Below are 25,628 nucleotides of genomic sequence, written 5' to 3'. Positions count from 1 at the left end.
ACTATTTTTGTTAGGAATAATTACACATAGATGATCTGGAACATTAATATTTATAAATTAATCATTTAGGTGATTTTTTGAACTACCAAACTGATGTATTTACTCGCGCCACAAAATGAAAAAAACTGAGTTGGGATTTAGCTATGAATTTTGACATTTGAATGAGAATTTGAAAAATGGATGAAAGATGATGGTTAATTTGTAAATAGAAAATTTCGAGTGGTCTTAATGTTATTGCCCCTTTTTTTAATGAAAAACATTAAAAAAGAAATTTAATTCTCTCATCTCATGCTGATATCCAAGCCCAATACTTGTGTGGATCTCCGTTCATTCCAGCACCCAAATTACAAATCTAACCCATGGGCTCAAAAGCCCATTATCTCCGTTGCCTAAATATAACCTAATATGTAATTTTTCCCAAAATAAAAATCTAATAAATATATAAATAAATAATTAAATAAGAAAACTAATAAAAAAAAATCTCACATTCCGTTCTTAACCCTTGCACTACTTCCAGGCCATCCAACATCGCTCCTCCTCCTTCCTCCCAACCTTATCTCGATGGCCATGGATTCCGACTCCGCTATCGCTCCTTCTTCTCCGCCACCACCTTCATCGCAAGCGCACAGCGGTTCCACCAACGAGGGGTCGCCGGAACCGGAGGAGTATGAGACCGCATCGGACCCGGAAATTGATAGCTCTTTCTCCGCGGCTGTGACGGAGAAAACCCTTTTGCAGGATGAAAACGGCGTGACGAGTTCTCCGGCGGTGGAGCATCAAAATAATGCATCGGAGGATGAAGGTGACTTCCATGACTCTAGCCAAAAAGGGGTTTTGGGGGAGAATTCTGATTCCGTGTTTGTTGGCGAGAAAAAGGTGGAGGATGAGGAGCATGTTTCATTGCCGCAGAATCAAATTGAAAGCGATGATTCTGGTGGGGGTGAAGCTGCAAAGAATTTCGAGAATGTGGTTGGTGAGAGCCACGTTAAAAATGATGAGAATCTGGGTGTGGAAATGGAAAATGTTAATAAGTTTGTTACAGAAGGATCCGAGGAGCTGGAGCCCAAGAAAGCGGGGAGAGATGACTCCAATGATACCGCAATGGAGCCCAAAGCAATTGAAAGTATTGAATCTGGAGCTGCAGACTCAATGAATGAAAGCGCTGTTGAGGAAGTGGAGCCAAAGGGCATTGAAGCTGAATCCACTGTTATTGCGTCTAGTGAAGCTGGAGCTGATACTCAAGGATTTGACGATGTTATAGATAAAGAGGAGAAGTCTGTGAATTCTGATGAGGTTTTACCTGCTGATGATGGTCATTTGGTATATGGCAATACTGTTTCAGTGAAGCCAAACGCTGTGGAAGTGGATAATGAAAAAAACGGTAATGGAGATGAGACAGTTGAACCTTTTGTAGATTATGCAAATGCTAATGAAAGCACTGAGGATGAATTGGAAGCAGAAGTAAAGGCTAAAAAGAAGTCTGAGAAGCAGGAGGAAATTGGTGCTATTAATGAAGCTAACTCTGAAAGAAACGTAGGAGTAGACAATCTTCAGAATGCCGAAGCTCCAGAATTGGATTCAATTGATTCATCAAATGATGTGGTTGCAGGCAAGGGAGAGATTCTGGCAGATAGCCCTGCAAATGTGGATTATGAGACTGTGACGAGTCCTGTAGATAAGCTTGATCAACAGAATTGTAGTGAGATCAGTGGAGGTACTCCTTTGAATCAAGAAGCTCCGGATAAGAAAGTGGTGGTTGGTTTAGAGCATGTTTCTAGCCAGGGTGAAGGTGAACTGGTAACTGCAGATGAGGGTACTTTGAACTCAGCTTTAGAAGAGGAGACTCTTCCTGTTAGTGCAAAAGAAACTGTGGTCGGGGATGACAATACTGAAGGAACTTCTACAGAAAGTCTGCCTCAGAAGAGTACTGCTGATAATCTTAATCAATTGAATTCTAGCGAGATCAGTGGAAGGAGTACTTCTCTGAATCAAGAAATTGCTGATGAGAAGGTGGTGGTTGGTTCAGAACATGCTTCTATCCCTGATGAAGGTAAAGTTGGGCTTAAGTTCAATGCAGGTGGTGGTGAGTTGAACACTGCTGATGAATTGGTAACTCTCCCTGACACTGCAAAAGAAGTTGAAGATGAGAATACTTTCAAAACTACCACTGAAAATCTGCCTAAAATTTCTGAATTGGAACATCAGGTGGAACCTGATGCTGATGAGTCTCAAGTAGGTGCTGCTGAGGATGGGAAAGATGAGGAGGATGAAGATGAAGATGAAGTCAGAATTTCCGATGGTCCAGCAAGGGTTGCTATTTTGGATAGTCCTGAGGCTGCAAAGCAGATTATAAGGGAAATGGAGAGGATTTCAGGTATTCAGGGCTCCAGGGATGCAGGTGGACAGATTGTTTCTGACTCCGATGAGGTGCTGGATTCTGATGAGGATGGTGAAGGGGGTGAGCTATTTGATTCTGCAGCCTTGGCTGCACTTCTCAAAGCTGCCACTAGTTCTTCTGATGGAACTGTTACCGTCACTTCTCAAGATGCTGCTAGAATTTTTTCAGGGGACCGGCCTGCTGGTCTGGGAACTGCTCCATCTCTGAGGCCAGCTGTTCCCCGTTCTACTCGTCCTAGCCTCTTTGCTCCCTCTGAGCTTGCCGCAGTTTCAGATTCTTCTCATTCTATGGATGATGATGAAAAAAAACTGCATGAGAAGGTTGAGCAGATAAGGGTGAAGTTCCTTCGTCTTGTTCATAGGTTGGGTCATTCTCCAGAAGATACAGTGGCTGCTCAAGTCCTTTATCGTATTAACCTTGCAGAAGGAATCAGGCAAGGCAGGCAAGTAAGCCGTGCATTCAGTATCGAGAACGCTAAAAAACAAGCCTTGAAACTTGAAGAGGAGGGGAAGGATGATTTAAACTTCTCATGCAACATTTTGGTCATTGGAAAGACTGGTGTGGGCAAAAGTGCAACTATAAACTCCATTTTTGGTGAAGAGAGATCTCATACCCATCCTTTTGAATCAGCAACTACTTCAGTGAGGGAGATTTCTGGTGTGGTTAATGGTGTTAGAATTCGTGTTATAGACACTCCTGGGCTCAAATCATCCATAATGGATCAAGCAAAAAATAGGAAAATCCTATCATATATAAAGAAGTTTACAAAGAGGTGCCCTCCAGATATTGTGCTCTATGTGGACCGAATGGATACACAGACTCGTGATTTCAATGATTTGCCTCTTTTAAGGTCAATTACTAGTATCCTGGGCTCATCAATCTGGTTCAATGCCATTGTTGCTCTCACCCACGCAGCTTCTGCTCCTCCTGATGGCCCCAATGGTTCTCCCTTGGGCTATGAAATGTTCATTGATCAAAGATCTCATGTTGTTCAGCTATCTATACGACAAGCAGCTGCAGACATGCGTCTCATGAATCCAGTTGCTCTTGTTGAGAATCATCCTTCTTGCAGGAGGAATAGGGAGGGTGAGAGGATTCTTCCTAATGGATTGAGCTGGAGGCCTCAGTTACTTCTTTTGTCCTACTCATCAAAGATATTATCTGAAGCCAATTCCCTTTTGAAGCTTCAAGACTCTTCTCCTGGAAAGCTCTTTGGTTTCCGCCTCCGATCCCCTCCGCTTCCTTTTCTGTTGTCTTCCCTTCTGCAATCCAGAGCACATCCAAAGCTTTCTGGTGATCATGGTGGTGATAATGCTGATTCGGATATTGACCTCGATGACTTGTCTGATGCAGAACAAGATGAAGAAGAAGATGAGTATGATCAGCTCCCACCATTTAAGCCTCTAAGAAAAGCTCAGATTGCCAAGCTTACCAAGGAGCAAAGGAAGGCCTATTTTGATGAATACGATTACCGGGTAAAACTTCTTCAGAAGAAACAATGGAAAGATGAGCTTCGCCATTTGAAAGAGGTGAAGAAGAAAGGAAAGGCAAATACCGATGAATTTGCCAATGGTGATATTCCTGAAGATTATGATCAGGATGGTGGTCCTGCAGCTGTGCAAGTCCCTCTACCAGATATGGTACTTCCACCATCTTTTGATTGTGATAGTCCTGCTTACCGCTACCGATTTCTGGAGCCAACATCTCAGCTTCTTACTCGACCAGTACTGGACACACACGGTTGGGACCATGATTGTGGTTATGATGGTGTCAGCATTGAAGAGAGCCTTGCTATTGCTGGTCTATTTCCAACGTCAATGGCAGTTCAGATCACTAAGGACAAGAAGGATTTTAACATCCACCTAGACTCCTCTGTTGCAGCCAAACATGGAGAACATGGCTCTACACTTGCTGGGTTTGATATCCAATCTGTGGGGAAGCAGCTAGCCTACATTCTCCGCGGGGAAACCAAATTTAAGAACTTGAAGAAGAACAAGACTGCAGCTGGAATATCTGTTACTTTCTTGGGGGAAACTGTAGCTACTGGATTGAAAGTAGAAGACAGAGTATCCGTTGGCAAGAGGCTTGGTCTTGTGGCCAGCACCGGAGCAGTCCGTGCACAGGGGGATGTTGCTTATGGAGCGAACGTTGAGGCACGCCTTAGGGACAAGGATTACCCTTTCGGTCAAGCTCTTTCTACTTTGGGGTTGTCTCTGATGAAATGGAGGAATGATTTGGCTCTGGGAGCAAATTTGCAGTCTCAGTTCTCTGTTAGCAGGAATTCAAAGATGGCTGTTCGAGTTGGGCTGAACAACAAGCTTACTGGGCAGATAACCGTTCGGACGAGCACCTCAGAGCAGCTTCAGATTGCACTTGCTGGTATCATTCCGTTAGCTATCTCTATCTATAAGAGCATTTTGTCTAATGAGTCATATTTGGATCATTAGATTTTGATTTCTTTGCGTGTAGATTGTGAGAGGATCGTAAATTTAGCATTTCTTGAAGATGAGCATGATTTAGTATTGATGTTTTTCTTGAGTCTGGAATAATGAGACTTCAATCTTAATCTATTTCAGTCAGCCGGTTATTTTGATGATTAATCTTTTTATATTTTTTGTTCGAGTTGATATTTTAAAATCTCTTGGAATGTGCACTATTGATTTATGGGATCTCTGTCGTTTTAGATCAAGGTAATAACTTTCTTTGATGATCTGATAATGTTTGAGGTTTGTTGATGTTCTGTGCTGATAATTTAAACAAAATTGGGATACTTTTTTGCAGGCTAGAATCTGATTTGGAGTCTTTTTATATTCTTTTATTTTTTTTCATTCATTATCCTTGTTGTTTCTTGTGAACATAAATCTCGTCTTTGAAACAGCCTATTGTATGGCTATTTATTAATCTTCAGCATCATTATCCTTATTCAAAATATTTTGGGTCATCAATTTCAATTATACTTCTCTATTCATAATCTCAAGATCTATTGGATAGTTTGAGAGGATGTTTGTCTGACAAACAACCATCATAAAACTTATGATTTTATTGTTCTTTTCTTTTGAAAGAAGCCCATCATAAAATTTATATTAAAATCCATGAAAACATGGTTATTTATCTAGGCTGATAAAATTGAATGTTAGGATCATTTTTATGCAAAATAACTATTTGTATTTCGTGTGTTGAAGAAATAGATTTATCCAAATTTAGCATTATTCATCACCTTACAACTAATATTATTGTTTTGAATTTTTATCATTGTAATGTGCTTGGTTCATTTTGTCTCCTTCCAAGTGTTCTTCAGCATTGTTGAGGTGTATTGGTGCTTCAATGCATGTTAGAAAGAGTGAATTAATGTGCTTGGTTCATTTTGTCTCCTTCTATTGGTGCTTCAATGCATGTTAGAAAGAGTGAATTCCTATATCATGTTTCTTTCTCATCGGTATAATTGACACTACCCATTTTTTTCTTAATATCAATCAGCCTTCAAAAACATTTTATTTATGCTATCATTCTTTATATGTATTCAGTATATTGTACAGCACAATGAACCACTTATGCTTGGTATTCCATGACATCTCATATCTTAGCCTTTATGCTATGAATACAACCCAAGATGCACCGGCAATTTAAAAAATAATTATATTGTCAGACATGACAGCTCTAAGTGTTTAACCATCATTGAACCTCTTAAAATAGATAAACATCTTTAAATTCTCATGGAATAATCAAATAACTCTTAGCAACAATCTTTATTCTCAATTTATTGAATCAAATTACATGAATTATAGTCACTTTGATCTAAAATAAATGTAAACCTATTAGGTAGATCACTAATACCCATAAAAATATAATCTTATTTTGTAATTTTTTTTTCCTCAATAGTTTGTAGTTAAGATCAAGATCTATGTTCTTTAGGTTCTCTTTGATCTTTCCTAAGTCTAAAGTTTATGTTTCCCATGTTCTTGTTTATCTATCACAAATCCTTTGCTTCAACTGTCTTATTTCTAGTTAGCTAGTGCTAATTTATAGTGCTTATATTTTAGACTCTGTTGCCATGGCTTCCTGGACTTCCTGCATGACCCAATAAATTGTATCTTGGGGATTTCTTGAATGGAAAAAATTTAACTCCGAATTTTCTCACAAAATTTTGGAACTTGACATGTCTTATAGCTGTTGGATTTGCTTTGTCACAAGTATAATATACTTGGAAAAAAATACTATCTTCCACTTATCTCAAATCAAATCCCTGCCATAACTAGTGATGGGATGCCACTTCGAATGTCATTATCTTTTTGGCTCTTTATATGTCTTCAAAGTCTTCATGTCAGTAAACATCATGTTATTTTATATTAATAATGAGAAAATTATCAACATATTGCAAGGAGTTATTTTAGTCTTAGAATCTATAAAAGTGTAAGATTAATCCCAGACTCTTTAAATTGGGGTTCAAGTTGTCTCGGATTTGACTATTTAAGCTCGTGTTCATAGAGTCTAGGACTAAATTTGCACTTTTATAAACCATGGGACTAAAATGGCCCGATGTAAACTTTTAAGACACCATTTTAACACTTTGTTAATAATCTTTCCTTTCTTATAATGCACAAATATCACTTATGATATTGGTAGCACTTCCTCATCCTCCATGACTTTTGCTCTTGATACTTTCTCTTGGTACTTTTTACCAGCTCCTCTAGTGGATAAGTGAGAAAAGTGGTAAACTATTTGTACTTGAAGGCTGGCTTGTCTTGCATTAGTAATTCCCTAATACTACACAAAATTTATTTATTTACATATCTAGCCCCTAAATTTTAATATTTACATTCATAACACTCAGATGGTCATATCACATCAAAAATATCACTATCACTAACTTCAGAAAAAGTGAAATTCATATTTTTCATGTATAGGTAAGGTGGGCATGAATGTAATAACTAAGCTTAGGTGTTGGATATGAAAATACATAGGAATTGAAGTTTAAAGCTATGAATGATCTTGTGTCTTACTTCCAAAACAATTAAGTAATTATATACAGATTTAAATATATCATATTTTCTTAATGAAGAAACTAATATGGCTTATGCCATAGCTTAAATTCTTTGAAATTCCTTGAAGAGCTGCGTCTAATAGGTAAACGCAGCAATGACATTCTGTTTGCTTTTGTTATGCAGTATTTTGAGATTTTTTCTTCCAAGTCACTACATTTCTCTGAGTGGAATCTGATACATGTGAGTTTGCATAGATGGAACTCGGATCCAGCCTTGAGTGCTAAAATGTAAATTTAAAATTTGGAAGATTTACATTCTTGCAGCCCAATTTAGATTTATTTTCATATATAACACCTAAATTTTTATTTCTATAATCATGCCACCTTATCTATGCCCCTAAAAATGTGTATTTCACTTTTTTTTTATTTTATTATTATTTTTATTTTATTTTATTTTGCTGTGATATGAAAGGTTGAGTGTTATAAAAATAAAATGGAAGTTTTAAGGGTTAAATATGCAAATACATAAAAGTTGTGTATTATGTAAATGCCCCTATTATTTATAATAGCAATATAAAAAAAGTCCCATCTAGACAAGTAACTGTCCTTTTCCATTGTTGTTAAGAGCCTGCAAGATTCAATGATTCTGATCATTGAATCTGAATCTACTAAATCCAGCTAATCTAATCTTTTCTAGAATTTAAGTCTTTTATTTTTTTTATTTAATTTTAATAATGAAGTAAGAAATTAATCTAATTTAATTTAATTAATGTCCAATAAACATGTCCATTAAAATTTAATTATTATGGTTTAGATCAATCATCAGTTCATTGACCATTCTGAACTTAATTGGTTTAACTTATTTTTCAAGATTAATTCCCTGAAGCACTGATGTTCGCACTTGAAAGATTATAGAAAATAAATATTAAAAAAAATTAAATTATATATTAATGGAAAATACCTTATTCTAATTATTTTAATTAAGTGCTCAAATTCTTTTGAGAACTAACAAATAAATATATATATATATATATATATATATACACACATTGGGGATTAAAAATGAGAAGTCAGGAGAAAATGAGAGCCGTTCCAAGTTCGAACTGAGGAAAGCAGCAGCAACAGAAATCAAGATAAAATGTCTATCAAATGCATAATAGCCAATTAAATATAACTTTTAATTAAAAAAAATCACAAAATTGCATAATAATTTTATCCTGTAGATCAACTTTCAAATTCAAGATCACCTAAATAACCAAGACAAGCACATGACCAATAAAGTACACCTAAAAGTGTAACTAAAACCATAGCCTCACTAAAGCAGATAATTCAAAAGCAATAGCCAGGATTCATCAAAAGGATTTTCAAAGAAAGCTGTTTTTTTTGTTGTTGGAATTGTCTTACAATGTAGCTATGTAGCTCTGCAAATCTCCCTTTGGTACTGTACAAGCTCTGATATCTGCAAAAAGAGGTCAGTTAAATCTAATGGTGTTGCTTTGGTTTCTACTTTTAGCATAAAGGGGCATTTACATACATACCACTCAATTCTTATGTATTTACATTATCTAACACATAATTTTTTTCTTTTTAACATTTATACCACCCAAATCTTTCATATCTAGTCAGAAATACCATACTTTTAACTTTTAAAAAGGGAAATACACATTTTCATGCATAAGGATGTATGTATGCAAAAAATGAAGTTTAGGTGTGTTAGATATGAACATAAATGAGAATTAAGTGGTATTTATGTAAAACTTCCAATCATAAATTCTGAGAGTAAATTGAATCACAAATAAACAGTCTCAAGGGTGAGAAAAGAAACCACGAAAGAAGAAACAGTATAACAGGGTAGAAGTGTCCTGAAAACCTGGACTTGCTTTGAGCAGTTATGTCTTCTTCGCTCGGTTGTCACATGCCATCTACAACCTTGATTCCTGCTCGTCGATCCCAGTCTTCCGGAGAGGCGGCGTCGTCCATTACCTTCTCTTGACCACGCCATAGAATCTAAAACTACCATTAGTTAATACATGAAACACCACTGTAAATTGTAGCTAAAGATCAATACTGATGCCATTATAAAATCAAGGGTTGAATAGTGGGAGATTATTTAATATGGTGGCTGCAGTTTTTTGTGGAGGAAATTGAAAATTTATGGTGAGGAAAGTAATTTTTTATAAAGCAGTGGTGAAAATTATAAAATATTATTCTATCCAAAATGTCGGGCAACAATTTTCTTATAGCCACCAAATTTTACAAATCTTGTTACAAAAAATAACTTCTCGCCACAACAATTTTTAGCAAGCAACAAGAAAATAGTTCCCCAAAGAAAATTGTAGGGGTGGTCTGAAATGCAAAACACATAAAGCTGTCCCTACAAAAACCCTAGTTCCATGACATCTCAAATTTGATCCAAATAATCCAACAGATGGACTATTTTGGATCATATTTGAAAAGTTGAGAGATCAAATTGATCACAGTAAATAATTAGGATAAAAAATGACCCCATATGAATGCTCCATGGACAATTTTGATATTTTGAAAATAAGCAAAGGATATCAGGAGTACCTTGTCTATGACTCCAAATTCTTGAGCCTTGACGGCATCCATATAAAATGGCCTTTGCATCGCCTTGGATACTTTTTCAAATGACTAGCAAAGAAAATATACATTATTTCAAAGCACATGCAATGTATTATTTCTTAAATAGAAATAAATCAGATTTAACAACGCATACATTTCCAGTGTGTTTTGACAGTAGCTCGACTAGTGTATCTCTGTTGGTTAAAACCTGTTAAATTCAAACCATGCAAAACAAATCAAGAAAAATTAAATTTATGAATTTTTGATATATATATATATATATATATATATATATATATATTATTTTGCAAAATAGTTATCCTTGGTCTCCTCCTATGGTGGTGAGTTTATGGCTCAACCATTATAAATGCATATTCAAGGTTCCACATCTAAAACTCATATGATTATTCTCATCCTCCACCCACGACTCTCCATCAACTAGAATCAACTTCATTTTTTTTAAGCCATCTAAACATTCATTAAGATCCTCCAAAGATCTCCCTTTGATTGAAACAATTATATCCTCTAACTTATGAATTTGTGTACCTATGAACTGCCATTAAAACTGTAGATATTATTAAATATGATAGATAAACTATGGCATATTTTTAAAGAATTAGCAAAGATTTTAACCAAGTATAAAGAGTCTGGAATTTATCTGTCCAATTATTCCCCTTTAAAATCAATTAATAATTGCCTGTGTTGTTTGCCAATCTTTCGCTATAAAAGTTGAATAATTTAATACAAAAAACTAAGAGGTTGGATGAATGAGGGATGCTAAATGTTAAGTCGTTGATAAAAAAAATATTTTTTGTAGAAGATCAGTATGATTTCAATTTAAGTTATTCAGGTTAAAAATTGGCACTCAGCCTTAACTAATTTTAAATTAATTAAAAATAGTCCTTTCCACTTTATCCCCACAAATCATTGGCCTTCATCTAAATTGTGCAGTGGCATAAACTCCTATGATACTATTGTGAAATTTATATGATTTTATATGATACTAGTAAATTGTGCAAGCATTTAATATGTAAAAGTAATCTTATGTTTATAAATGACAAGAATACTATGCTTTTTGCATTAGAAATTATTCTCTAATATTGTTGAATTTTAAGAAATTACTCGTTTTTTTTTTTAACGTTTCATGCTATTTTTGAAATAGAGTGCAACAAACTATATAGTATGGCTTCATAAATTTTTTCTGTATTATGGTGCGCTATTCACAATTAACAACTATGATTAAAAGCCACGTCTCCTTAGATATAAGTAAATGAATTGAAGCATGGATCCCAATAAGAATTTCAAGAACATCAACTACAGGCTTTGTTACATCTAAAGACATCTTAACATTTGAAGATACAAAAAACTCTTATCGTTCTCAACAATATTGTCAATCTTGGGCACTTCATTGAAGATAGGCTTTATTCTACTCTCCAATAACATCTCAAAATCAACCTCATCCACATCAGTAAACTTCGAAACAGATAATTAATAACTCTACACAATTTTAATTCATCATCAGAAGAAAGGGTGTCATAAAAAGAATCTTATAAAGGATCTTATCAGAAAGTTCACCATCAGTATTGAGCAAAATATTTTGTTCAAGCCCTTCATCAACTCAGTTGTGAGTTAAGTATCCTTATCATCAATCTCGAGAGATTCATCGATTCTCAGGTATTTGGAATCTATAGCACATCAGCGCATATGGTATGATAAAAACACGTATCTTAATGAATTATTCTTTAAAGCTATTAATGGTTGCCAAGATTTCATCTTGAGATAAGATGCTATGAATGATATACCAAGGCTTTTGATGAATTTAAATATCAAAATGTTGATTATGATCAACAGGATGTAATGGATCATAATATGCACCGAAGTTAAAGCCTATAGCATTTATCTCTTTTAAAATAAGAGTAATAGCCATGAGTCTAAGATAAATATCAAGATCAAAAATATTGTTTGTGAACTTATGAAATGATCAGGAAAGTATGTGATCTAGACAGTCAAAGTTTAATAAACAAATGATATCATAATTTTATACCATGGCTGCAGCCAGTAGATGATGGACTAAAATCACCAAATAAAGAGAAATTATTTTTTTAACAAATAAGGAGGTGACAGTGAGATCAAACACTTTAGATTTGAGGTAATCTTCATCTTAGTAGACAATGAGGTTGGATCGCACTAAAGGGGCTGTCTAGAAGGCTGTGACAACTGGCATATGCAAGGTTTCGAGTGATAGATGCAGGTGAGCATCAGAGGTATGGATGCTGGACTGGAGGGAGGATGAGTGTAGTCGAGATGTGCATAATTGGGCACGCCATCTAAGCAGAGAACTGGCATAGACAGAGAGAAATGTGAGAGCCTGTGAATGTTCGCAAAATGGGACATAAGAGGGCGGTAAAATACAATCAAGGAATTGTTAGCAGAATAAATTAAGTCACAATTAAAAACTAAAAAAAATGATCTCGTTCAACTATGTTTTATCCAAGTATAGTTCCTTATAATTAGTTTACAGCAAATGGGATTTTTGTATGTTAACTTGGCCTACAATAAATCACAATTTAAGCAAAATCACTATAGCATCTAGGGTCATTCCATGAATAACAGCTGAAAGCCATTTATAACTGTAATTATATTATTTCTTCAAGTAGTTTCCTCATACATGACAAATAGCAAACCTTAAATTGCAAGGCAGATTTGCATGCCCATATTTGTGTGGTTTAATGTAAAATATTTGGATTGCATTAGATAAACAAATCTAACCTCTTTAGCGCGAATAATAACATCACTTGCTGGCATCTGTCCAGATGATGGAGCACGAGGTTGTTGAATCATGGCTGATGAAATAATTCATTTCAATTTGCAATAAAATTTAGTAGTTAAATGTCTGAAGCAAAAACCCAGATGAACAAAAGTAAAAATTCAGTGCATACCCTTGGCATGAGGCATCATAAACCGTCTGCCTTTCTTTCCAGCAGCAAGAAGCAGGCACGCCTGACCTATTGCAGCTCCAACAGCTACAGTTTGAATCTGCACGAGTTTGATAAAGGAAAATTTGCATACATAACCTACAATTCTTATGCATTTATGTATCTAACACCCAAAGTTTGATAGTTAAACTTATAACACTTTGATGTCATAAATCTATGGATAAAAAAAACATAATTCCCTTTTAAAAATTTAGCGATTGAGGTATTTATTATATGATGTTAAAGATTTGAGTGATATGCACTTAAATATGAATGTTTAGGTGTTAGATATGAAAATACACAATAATTGTGTGATATGTATGTAAATGCCTCTAAAATAAAATATATTCTACAGAGATTACAATTCAAAGACATGAACAATAAATATTAATCAAAAATATAACCCAAATCTGCAGATAAGTAAAACATATATGCATATACAATGATAATTTAGTATCTAAACTTAAAGAAATAAAAATGGCATCTAAAGAAAGAAAGGATGGTGCCAAGTTTCTGTATATTATTGAAGGTGACTTCACAGTTAAGTTCCTTAAGTTGAAGCTGCCAAACAACTTGATAGGGCAGATAGATTCAATAATTCGATAAACATCAAATTGTCTGATGCCTTCCCCCTGAAACATTAAGAAACGCTTGCATTCTACATCTGCAAAACCACCTCTCCAACAGGTAAAGTATCAGCAGAATTCAAAATTTATGCCTCCTAGCCCAAATCTAGCAAGAAGAAAATGTCTTTTAAGTCTGCTCTACTCAGTGAGTGTAAATGGTTAGCCTGGATTAGGTTGAGGTTGAAACAATCGTTTCACATGATCAAAGATAGGCCAATAAACAATAATTTCAGTCTGAAATGAAAAATCAACCAGTTCCAAAAAAGTGTAAATGCGATAAGAAAAAGCCTATATTGGGTTGGATGGATTTTATATTCGATCTTGCAGAAATTTCAAGGATCAACTCCGTTACAAATTGAAAATTTCATCAAAATTGTTGTTTGCATGTTGACCAGATCTTTACTTTTCTTAAAAACATCTTTTTCCACACTCTCGCACACAAGATTTTATTATCGTTAGCCTTGTTCCAACTACTCAGTAGGTTGGAGTCTATTTCATAAAATCCTTATCTTTCATTCATTCTAATTGACTGCTAGATCTTAAACTTATTCTTCAACAATCATTTTGAATAACTTTTCTGTTATCTCATGTTGGTCCCCTACCTTCCTAAAACTTGTACCACTAATTTTATCAGCTCGTACAAAGGGCAAATTTTCAAACCGATTTTGCATATTTCTAAATCATTTAACTATATTATCTTTAATAAATATTGCTCAAATCATTCCTCTAATATAATTATACATCTCATTAATAATTTTATTTGACTCTACTTTAACATTCTCATTCATATCATACTCATTTATATCATACTCTGTCTAACTACAATAATTTTTTACCACCCATACTCACATTCATCAAAATAGTCTACTTAATAGCCATTTTATAAAATTTATTGTTTTCATGTTATTCTTTAATCAAATAATACTAATGAGGTACTCTTTTATTGCAAAAATCTAGAAGTAAAGTTAACAATATCATCATTCATGTAGGAATAGATCAAAGATATTTGATATTATAAGCATAGGTATCACTTTGTATTCTAATAAAGACTCATCATTGTTAGAATAACCTTCCATAAAACAGAATACCACATAATCTTTGCTCTATTTATTATAAACCCTCTATCTCCTGAATTTTTTCCCTATTATTTTAAATTTTCATCTATTTAAGTAGATATCTTACGACTCAAAGATATGACATCTATTAAAACATATATACCAAGGCACCACGAATATTTTAGGTGACCACACATTACTTCTAATATCAATAGTGCCCCATCATGCATAATTAATAACTTTAATATACTTTCACACAAAGCTTCACCTTTAGTGCCCACCAAATCAATTCTCATAATATTTGTTGGGATTTTAAATTATTAAAGAAGGTTCTCTTACGCATGTAAGAAATCTCCAAGAACTCTTAGGCACGAAAATGATCTCATCAAACCCAAGGATCAATGGTTGATCAATATTCTTCAATTTGAGCATAGATATTGATGCTTCAGCTGATGGCAATAAGTAACTTAAATGGAAAAGATCAACCTTGATAGCCACCAAATTTGGATCCATAAATAACAAATGTATGGCAAGCGTAAATCTCTTAACTATATTTGAACTAAATTATCCCTTTCTTAAAATTATGGTTAATCCCTAAAATCTAGTATATTTAGCAGTTTTCATTATAATGTAATCCTGATTTTTTTTTTTTAATGAGAAAGTTCCCAAATTCATGTTGCAAATTTAGAATTAGTGGGTCAATTTTAAATATAATAGCTATTCCTATGTATTATTATCCCTTTTAGATAAGGATTAATTTAAATTCAGTTATCCCCTACTGTACTTCTATAAAAAAAGGAATTGGAAACTTACTTTGTTGGAAATTAGTTTTGATTTCAAGCAAAGTTTGCATTTAAAATTTCTTTCCATAATCTCTATTATTGTCACTCTCTAATTCCCTCTCCAATCTAATGAGATCTCCTTTGCCTTAAATAATTAGGCTACGAAGTGCCTGATTTTTTTTTAGAGTGGCACACCCTTACAAAATAAATGACACTGGACATTATTAGGAACAACTTGAAAGAGCTTGGATACCAATCCGATCCAAGCAGCACCACAAATCAATAAAAATCCTTAAAGGATCAATTATTTATATCAACTTAAACACATGTATCAAGACAACTCAAAAACCTCAAATAAGAATCAATTTTACCAAGGAAAGTCAAATCAAAGACCAAAAAGACTTCCAACAAAAAAAGAGCTCGTATAAGATTCAAGTAATGTTGAATCTCTTGACAACAAAACTATTCGATTTAGAAGGTTGATTTGAGGTTGACAAGCTCATTAATCCTATTGTGTGAGATAAAAAACCACTCACAAGAACAAATAGTAATGGCCACAACAACATAGCCAATATCAAAGGGGAGGATTGAAAAAAAGCTAATTGATTCAGTGTCCCTTGTGTAAGAATGGGAGTTACGCACATACTATTGATTATAGTTTAATTATGGGAGGGTGCATTTACATCATTTACTATTAAAAACTATGAAAATTATTGTGGAGAAAGATTGGAATATCCTTAAAAAAAATGAACAAATAGATAAAGATCCCCTCATTCAAATCATTGGAGGAGATTGTTCCAATTGTAAAGAATACTTGAATCATGTAGAAATCCTAAGAGCAATAGTTATCCATAAGTTATGCACCATTGTCATCAATTACGAGACCTGCATAGTAGCAATACTGTATCACAACAAGACTTGCGTTGCAACAAGAACTACAGCAGAAAGAGACCTATATATCATAACAAAGCCTACAACTCGGCATAATTTACTTTGCAACAAGAACTCATGGCTTTGCACAAATGTAATAAGAAAAATGAAACAAACAACCTATGCCGCAACAAGACTTACATTGTAACAACATTTATGCCATAGCCTTACATGTAGATAGGCTCGCATTGCATCCTAAAGCACCACAACACCCAAGATTTAACCAATAACTCTGAGAATGTTACAGCTATCTTCATAAGGGTTACCTTACAACTACCCCTGAGTACAGCAGCATAGCCACTCCATTGCACACTTCTACAATATTTGTAGCTTATTTTTGTATCCCCAATATCAACTTTCTTGATTATCGAAGAGGCATCTTATATTGAAGTCCTTCCAACATCCTTAGAGATGGAACACCCTTATACATTGTTGTCTATAATTGGTAGTCAATTATTATTGAACATGGAAAAATATATCTCCAGTTAAAAATGTAAATCGATTTATCAATCCACAAAGGTGGCTGATTTTATGGTGATTTCATTCAATGCCTTGTAATTGATGCACATTTGTTGATTACCTTTTATTATTATTTTTTTTTTGGAAGTGATGCTATTAGTGGTCTACATAGCAAAGAGCTCATTTGTATGGCCCTTGTTCCATTAGATGGAGTAGTTATTACATAATCTCTTCTTATTCAAGTTAAGAGAGTTGATAAATCATTTGATTTAATATAAAGTCTCTCTCAAAAAGTGAGAATTTATGCTCCACAATTCTATTGACAACAAACACATGACCAGTTGGAAACAAAAGGATAGAAATCTTCACAATAGTTGGTTAAGCTGCTTTATTAGAGTACATCAAATACTAAAAAAATTAAATAAGTACTTTCGTGTCCTATAATCTCACATAGGAGAAACAATATTTTTACAACTCACATCTTCTAAGAAAATGAAGAAGAAGCAATACAAAACTAAAATTGGCCTAAATAATCTTTTTAACTTGCCTGAGAAACTTTAAAAAAATAGAGAGATTGCTTGAGACTACGAGTTTTTAATCATCTTTATTAATCAATACGTCTACCACTTTTAGTAGCAAATGGTGGCACACTCCAAAAGATTCGGACTTCATAATTCACATGACAAATATCTAAAAGAGTAACCTTATAATTAACATAAAAAATGCAATTCTCCATAATCCCAAGCTTGAAAATGAATTAGTTGTCCCATTTGTGTATTCAAACTCCCTCTAAGCCGCCATAATGAATAAGGATTTAGATAGACTTTCATCTCCAATGTCAATCTTCATATCAACTCCTAAACAGTAGGTTTAATTGCTGCCACAATAAAAAAATGATTGAAACAAAATCCATCTTAACTTTGATATTGATCAGGAAGAGCTCCTCCTTAGCTTGTTACTATTGTTTGGATTGTTATATTTGATATCCTGGTTGCAATTGAAGTATTTTTGTTGTTCCACATTCCACATCATCAAATTGTAGCTGGAAAACCTCAAACAAAGGTGATATCTAGATGTGCATAGCCATACTGAAAAAAGTTATAAAAAAAAAAAGAAGTTTGATCCCACCATCCAAGTTCTCAGTATCGACAATCATGTCACATATTGGTACTAGCTTCATATAACCTTGAATGAAATTCACTTATTTTGCACAAAATTACAGCATATATTTCTCTTTATCTTGTGGTGCGCCATCATAATCATTGCCCGCAACTTAGGAGACCATCATCCTCATGCCTTGATTTCCATTATGGGGAGAACATTGCATAATGTGAAGTAGCAATGTCTGCTGTCTAAGAAGTCATTTGTTCTGAAAAAGATTAGAATTGTCTTCCAATTTAGCAGTCCTGAGAGAAACTCCCAGATTCATAGTTTCTTCTTCATATTGGTCGGGGTCAAATTTCTGAGTAAAATCAACGAACTCTTGCACCTATTTTTTCCATAATTCTTCCTTTCTTGCACAATCCATAATTCATGTTCTAATACCAAATTTGATCACAATCTCAAGGCTTACAAATTTTAGAAATCCTAACTGAGAGCTCTAAAGCATTGAAAGATTAATATAATTTATCCCAAGCGCTAAGTTTACTGCCAAAGGGGGAATTAGTCATTGTAGCTCTTTCCGTCCTTTCCGTCCACCTGCTAATCAATTCATGTTATTGAATGAAGCAACAAGACACTTTAGGAGGGCTTCAATTCAAAAAATGTTTGGAATATATCATCTAAATTCTCTATACTCCGCAAACTAGGGTTGCAAACGAGTCGAACACGAGAGAGGCTCAGCTCGTGTTCGGCTCGTTTATATTTCGAGCACAAAAAGTGTGTTCGTGTTCGGCTCATTTGCTCGGCTCGTTTGCTTAACGAGCTGAACACGAGCTCTTCACAAACAAAAAGTCGTTTTGACAACCCTAATCACGTAGCCATAAGATGTTTAGGATTGGGGCAAGATTTAAAAATTATTGTTTATATTAAAACATCATTTGAATCTAATTTAATAATTTTTATTCTATTTTCTTAATTAATACTTTTACTTGATTATAAATCTTATATATATATATAAAGAGTCAAATACGAACGAACAAATCTTTGTTCGTGTTCGGCTCGTTAACTAAGCGAACGAACCGAACACAAGCTGTTTGCGAACGAGCAGTTTTGACAGCCCTACCTCAAACAATTGTTGAACTGTGGCAGTCCTGGGAGATACTTCAAAATTTGACATTTCTTGATTACTTGTAGATTCTTCATGTTGATTAGCTCTGAAGTTTGAGTGAAAACAGAGCTCACATTCGCTCATATAGTGCCATAATTTCCCTTTCTTACAAAGGCCATAATTCATGTTATAATACCAGATTTGATCTCAATCTCAAGAGTATCAAATTTTAGAATTCCTAAGAGAGAAATCTAGACTTTTGCAGAACAAATATGATTTCTCCCAGGCACTATACTTGCTATCAGAGGGAGAATTAGTCCTCATAGCTTTTTCTGTACCCTTGCCAATCAGTTCCAACTATTGCACAAAGCAGGAAGAGGTTTTAGAAGATTTCGATTATTTAGATGGAGAAGTGGGGTAGATGGTATGAAAGCTTGAAGTTGCCATGGATAGCTTCGCAAAATAAAACCGCTGAAGAAAAGAAGGATGAGATGAAGAGGTTAAATATGGTTTTGGAGGAGGAAATTTGATTGATTTATTCCTTGCTTCAATGAAGATTTAAATAAGGTTACAAGGGTTTAAGTAATGAGAAAAAAATAAATAAAGCAATATCAAATCTTAAAATAAGAAAATAAATAGCAACGCTCCTTATTTCAAAGATTTTAAACATTAATGAAAACCGATTACTCGTAAGAAGATTTGATAGGCGCCCTCACTTCTTGGCTTATTCAACCAGCACATTGGACCACGAGACTCTCCCAGGTCATTCCAAAATTTCTGTTCCCATATATGGCTAGCAAACAGTAATCACAAAATCCGCACCATTCGCAATAGGATTTGATTACTATTTGTTAAAAACTAACCTCAAAAACATCAAAACAACATCTCAAAATGGACGTCCCCTCGCAAGCCAAAGACAACGCTTTCAACTTACAAACAAATCCACATCGCCATGATCATTAAATGGTGAAGTATCATCCAACCCATTCAAACTGATTAGCTTGGAAAAATGTTTTACATTAACCAAAATAAGCGGAATCAGAACAGCATAGCGTAGCTACCTAAAAATTTAAAGAGCAATATCCCGTCTTACTTTTCCAAGAAAATTAGCAATTTCAAAATATTTCGTAGTTAAATCATCCTGCAAATTGAATTATGAGTAATATTTAAAATTAACTACACCTCCAATGGGAGAAGAGTCAAAATCAATTCAAAAAGAAGAAAAAAGGATGCATGGAAAACATGTTCAAGCAAAAGAAGCGAACACTTGGAAGTCCAAAAAATGTTAAAATCAACACCACAAGATTGAAAGAACAATGCATCGGGAAAAAAAGTTAAGAAAAGTAGCTACCTCATTTTTCAGCTGCATCATAGCATCATAAATAGCAAAACCTTCAGTCTCCATTCCAACCTGCAAATGACAAAATAAACAAGAGATGTATAACTTTTATATGCATTAATGTAGTAGTTGTGCTGCAGAAGCACCATTAAAATGTAATAATGAACCAACAGCGACAAAAGCAACCGCTAGATGATACCACAAACAGGCATGATTGGCTTGTTAGAAAACAAAATCCGGTGGAGTTGTAATACCAAGCACACAATCTGTGCTATGTTTAAAAAATCCCAGTGGTCTAAAATGTCAAAATCCTCTTAAAAAAAAACTTATCACGATAACAAATCTTGAAAAACTATTTCCCTATATGCCTAGAATAAAAGTGTAGATATTCGTGCTACTAGAATTGGAAAGGACACCCTACAAATCGATATTCATTTTTTAAAACGTAAGCATAAACCGGAATGCCACTGGGATGGATTTGAGGAAAGGAAACTCTTTTGTTTATAAAGAAAAATTCTCTTAACAAAAAGAAACTTTGAGAGTATAGAGTGTTGGATGAGATAACCATAATCCTCCTTGGACAAAATGATTGAATCAGAATAAGCAGAAGTGCTAAAGGCAATCATAAAAAAGCTAGAGACAAGCTGAGCAATAAAGGGATATTCGAACTTGGGCCAGCAACATTTCGAGGAATGAATAGTGCATTCACAATGAGAGCAAATAAAAAGGGTGCTTCGTCCACAGCTATGAAAATAACGATGTCTCATAGCAATGGCAGAGTGGTGAAAAGCTGGTGGAGAGAGCCAACAAAATCGATTGACCCAAAGGACTCAATAGTGTTTGGCAATATTGAGAATGATAGATTCACTCGTCATCAAAGATTGTACAAGTTAAAAGGAAGGATGAAAACTTAGAAAAAGTTATGACAGCAAAAATGGTCATATCAATATTAATGGCGTGTATCTATGGTAAATGGCATGTATTGTAGAAGCTCATCCCACTTCCTTGCAAGAAACTATATTAATCCAAAAAAGGAAAATCATGTCGTTACATAGAAAATATTTCATAATATATGGTGTAGACTAAAGAGATGTCATTTTATTAGAATGGTCATTTACATACAAACCACACAATTTTAATGAATTTATATATTTAAAATCTAAAGTTGATTTTTATATTTATAAAACTCAAAAAATTCATATCACATAAAAAAATACCAATATCATAAACTTTTCAAAAATGAAATACACATTTTCATGCATAGATTAAATTGTTTGAATGTAGATATCAAAGTGACGAGGGGCAAGGGAGAGGACCGAACGGTTCTGTCGGCGATAAAAAGTTGGGGTGTGGTGAGTCGCCCGTAAGAAGTTGTCGGTCGCCGGAATTGAAATATCATCGCCCGCTTCGGAAGGACGTTTTAATTTGCATATAGATTTAAGTTTAGAAAAATATGAAATCAAACTGACCCAATAATTTTCACAGTTTAAATGAAAGAGCACTCTACCTCAAACCATATATCTATCCCGAGGGATAAACACAAGACTTGAGGATGAGGCTTGATCAAATAAATTAAGAAATATATGACGTCCGTTTGGTCAGCGAAACTGTTTTATTTGCCGACAAATTTCCCTATTTAATATGAAAAATTAAATAGGGTTTATTTTAAGCTGGGTTCGGAAAAGCTTCTTATAAGAGCAAATCTCTATTGTTAATTACATCTTAAATGACCGAAGTCACTTAAGAATACTCTCGGTAAAAATCAGGAAAAATTATCTTCAAGGACTTCAAAAGGATGAGACTTTTCATGAAATCGAACAAGAAGGTGTGAAAGGGGAATTGCTCAAATTTGGAACATTTATTACAGAATCCAAAGGAAAAAGAACTAGGGGATGTCACAGATCCAGAGGAGATCCTCGGTGACTTCCCAGTCTACCCTATAGTTTGGCTTCAGTTTCGAGGAGATATATTCAAGTGTTTTATCCTGCCAATTTTATCTATTTAGGGCTTACATTCGTGTGAAACGATCACACAAATAGCCTGAAAGATGTGAGGATTTAGGTCGTAACGAACGACAACCTCAAAATCCTAAAACGAGTTAGGGTTTAGATCGTACAGTAGAGCTATACAAATGCCTAAAGAAAAGGTTGAGAATTTATGTTGCGCTAGACAAACGCGTTAGGCGAACAATCTCGAAATCCTATGGATTGTCGTTTTAATTTCTAGGAAATAAATGGTTTAGCTGGGGAAGACATGTTCTGCTGTTGAAGATGGTCGTGCTGACCACCGCGCTAGCTCCAAGCTCCACGACATGACGGGTTTAAGTTTTCCGTGATGAATTTAAGTTTTCTAGGGTGTCAGGTTATAATGTCAAATCAGGTGACCCTATGGTTGTAGTTCTTTAAAAAATTTATGGGGGCATGTTAAAGTTGATTAGAGAGACACCAGTTAGGATCCTACAATTTTCTCGTTCTGACACCACTATTTTTTATTGGATTCACTTAGTCCAAATGAATTTAATAAACTCAACTTAATGAGTTCCATAATTTCATTTAGACCATCAGAAGCCTCGTTAGCAACCGTAGGTTACCTCCTCCGAGGGATTCCCGATCATCTGATAGAGACATCTTAATTTAGTTGTAATACAAGTAACAAAACTTGAGGAAACAAACTGAAATGATTTATATAAATGAAAACAAAGAAACATCGTCCAAAAATCTCAAGAAAGGTCGTCAAAAGACTCACGACAAGAGAAATGCGAGGAAATCAACAAATCAACAAATCGATTAAAATCGTAGAAAACACGAGAAAATCCCGAAAAGAGACCACGAGTGCTTTGTCCAAAAATTCCAAGAAAAACATATGAAAAAATCAGAAAAGAGGGGGACCGCAAGCACTCGGGTCGGGGCTAGGCTCAACTATATATTAGTACTCGAGGATCGTCGAAGGCTACTCGGTCACTCGAAGGCTACTCGTCGAAGGCTACTCGGTCACCCGGATGTATAAAGTCCGCCACTCAACTAGAAAGGTGTCATATCGAACCTAACTCAGGAGGGTACTCCTTAGCATAAACAGGTGATCAACATGTGAACAACCGATGTTTAAAATGTATTTAAAATTTATATTTTCAGCATGCACATAGGTTTCAAACATGCAAAAATTGGGTTGTATCAATTTTGTTTGTAGCAAAAAATGTATTTTTATTTTAGAAAAAAATGTATCTGTTTTTATTAATTTTGTTTTTATCAATTTTGAAAAATAGTTATCCACGAGTCGATCGCACTGTCGGGCATAAGGCTACCAACAACCTAAGAAGGTTTGGGTCAACTCCCGCTAGTCTTGTGTCGGTGAATGATATTACCATCCTACAGCTCACCGGGTTCCTGAATCAGATCCTGATGGGTTCCTGAATCGAATCCTGATGTCATAGGATGACATATCACTCTGCTCTATCTCCGGTGTGACTTTGTCATCACTACCCTAAGCCCCAAAATAAAACCGACCTACTTGCGATCTTATCTGATGATTTCACGTATAGCAAAAAGCTATACATGGACACTTATGTATCAGACATAAGCATCGAAAATCGAACCAAGAAGCAAAGAAAGAAAAGAACAAAAATAGGGTGAGAGAGAGGAGATACTGGGGACTGATCCACCTAAAATATTGAAAAGAACGGAGGATGAGGCAGCTCTCAAAACTCATGACGAAAAAGACCTGAAAAGGAAGACCCGAAGATCCTTGAATCAATTCAAAAGGATATCACTTTCTCACATTTTTATAAATGACTTAACGCGAGTCAAAATGACCTCCTAACATCGGTATCCAAACCCCAAATATATCTTTTATGAAATCAATTCCCCAGGATAAAATTCAGAAATCTCCCAAACTTCATAAATCAAGCAAAAGGAAAGTGACATCGGGGAAACCACCACTAGTATTTCCAAACCCATACAAAAATCAAGATCTTCTGTCAAATTAATCAATAGCCTCATATATCAAATAAGCATAAAATCTTCCCATAGAACCAGAGAAATGTTCACGGTCGGGGTCAATATAGGAGGGTATAGCCACCAAGGGTTTTGTTCAAGGCAAAATAGGGCAAAAGAGACTCACGGCCAAGGCAATCCAAGGCACAAAAGGAGCGGAGGCTCACGGCCAAGGCAACCAAAGGCACTAAAGAAGCCCACGGCCACGGGAGCAACAGGAAAACTACCCAAAGTATTGCTTTTGATATGTAAGAGAGTGAATGGACAAGCTTGTATAAATCATTCAAACCAGCTCCAATTTCCCCCAAATAAGACATAAGAAATATGCTCAATTTATTTTTGATCACCTCACTCTATAGATAGTGCAAATGCACATGTTTTTGGATGGCAAACTTGATTCATCCATAACATTCAAGTCACCCTAAGTTCGGCAGGAAGAGTCAAACAACCCCGGGTAGCCTACCAACAAGCCCATGGGTGGAGCTAAGAACAAGCATGGACCAACTCCACTACAAGCCTTCGGGTAAGAGCAGAAAAAGGCACAAGACAAGCCCCCAACAAGCTCTCGGGTAAGAGCAGAAAAATGACACAAGACAGGCTCTCAACGAGCTCTCGGGGAAGGGACAGAAGCAAGCAAAGGGCAGCCACCAAAACTCTCTAGTAGGGACCAATATAAGGCATCAATCATGGGCTCTCGGGTAGGGACTAAGGCAAACAAAAATCAAACCCAAACCACTCCTCGAGCAGGGACAGGACAAGACAACATCGAGCTCCCAAATAGGGGTTAAAGCAAATAAAATCGAACATTCCCACAGCTATGGAACAGGGACAGGAATAAACACCACAACAGGCTCTCGGGTACGGGCTCTCGGGTAGGTGCTAAAACAAGCAAACTGAGCTCCCAAATCAAGCCAAAATAAATCCCTCAATGTTAACAAGTAAAGTTCACATACCCAAGACAAGATCTCAATCTAAAACCCAACCTCCAACCCTTCCAAAGTGAAAACCTAGCCCCTAAAGAGATCAAATCAAAACTTTAAAGGCTAATCAAATGCAGTATATGATAGCAAATCCAAACCCAACCATTTTTAGGCAAACCGAAAACCAGCAGGGGCAAAAGGAATAAAGCCACACCCCAAATCAAACAAAAATAAGCCTCATAATCAGGCAAGAGTCAAGAGCTAGAGCAGGTAAGACCGAGCCCTAATGGAGGCCAAAAACCGAGCCACTCAAGGCTAAAATAGGGCCCAAGCATAGATAGAAACTCAAGCTTTAACAGAAAACTCAAGCTTTAACACTTCA

General features: G+C 35.2%; 2 protein-coding genes across 3 annotated transcripts in view; one reads left to right on the top strand and one right to left on the bottom strand.

The window, feature by feature from the left end:
* Positions 1-487: 487 nt before the first annotated feature.
* LOC110022308 (translocase of chloroplast 159, chloroplastic) lies at positions 488-4,991 on the top strand. Its single transcript, XM_020721186.1, has one exon. It carries the CDS (start codon positions 562-564, stop codon positions 4,843-4,845), a length of 4,284 nt encoding a protein of 1,427 aa, XP_020576845.1. The 5' UTR covers positions 488-561; the 3' UTR covers positions 4,846-4,991.
* A 3,531-nt stretch (positions 4,992-8,522) lies between these two features.
* Positions 8,523-25,628, bottom strand: part of LOC110033793 (ATP-dependent Clp protease proteolytic subunit-related protein 3, chloroplastic) — a 26,072-nt gene continuing 8,966 nt past the window's right edge. Inside the window, exons 4-10 of one of the 2 annotated variants that reach the window (XM_020737897.1) lie at positions 20,350-20,409; positions 12,902-12,998; positions 12,732-12,805; positions 10,117-10,170; positions 9,948-10,031; positions 9,260-9,386; positions 8,523-8,838 (exon numbers count right to left, since the gene is read on the bottom strand). In XM_020737897.1, coding sequence (XP_020593556.1) covers positions 9,291-9,386; positions 9,948-10,031; positions 10,117-10,170; positions 12,732-12,805; positions 12,902-12,998; positions 20,350-20,409 — 465 coding nt within the window. In that variant the 3' untranslated portion in view covers positions 8,523-8,838; positions 9,260-9,290. Of the gene's footprint in view, positions 8,839-9,249; positions 9,387-9,947; positions 10,032-10,116; positions 10,171-12,731; positions 12,806-12,901; positions 12,999-20,349; positions 20,410-25,628 lie in introns of both variants that reach the window. The other variant, XM_020737891.1, reaches the window with a different exon arrangement.

Source organism: Phalaenopsis equestris, unplaced genomic scaffold (assembly GCF_001263595.1).
Source record: "Phalaenopsis equestris unplaced genomic scaffold, ASM126359v1 Scaffold000002, whole genome shotgun sequence".
Taxonomy (NCBI): domain Eukaryota; kingdom Viridiplantae; phylum Streptophyta; class Magnoliopsida; order Asparagales; family Orchidaceae; genus Phalaenopsis; species Phalaenopsis equestris.
Note: the sequence above shows the minus strand (reverse complement) of the source record. Positions and strands in the feature narration are given on the sequence as shown.

Excerpts from the sequence above, each read along its gene's own strand:
- LOC110022308 (XM_020721186.1), top strand. The coding sequence starts at position 562 with ATGGCCATGGATTCCGACTCCGCTATCGCTCCTTCTTCTCCGCCACCA.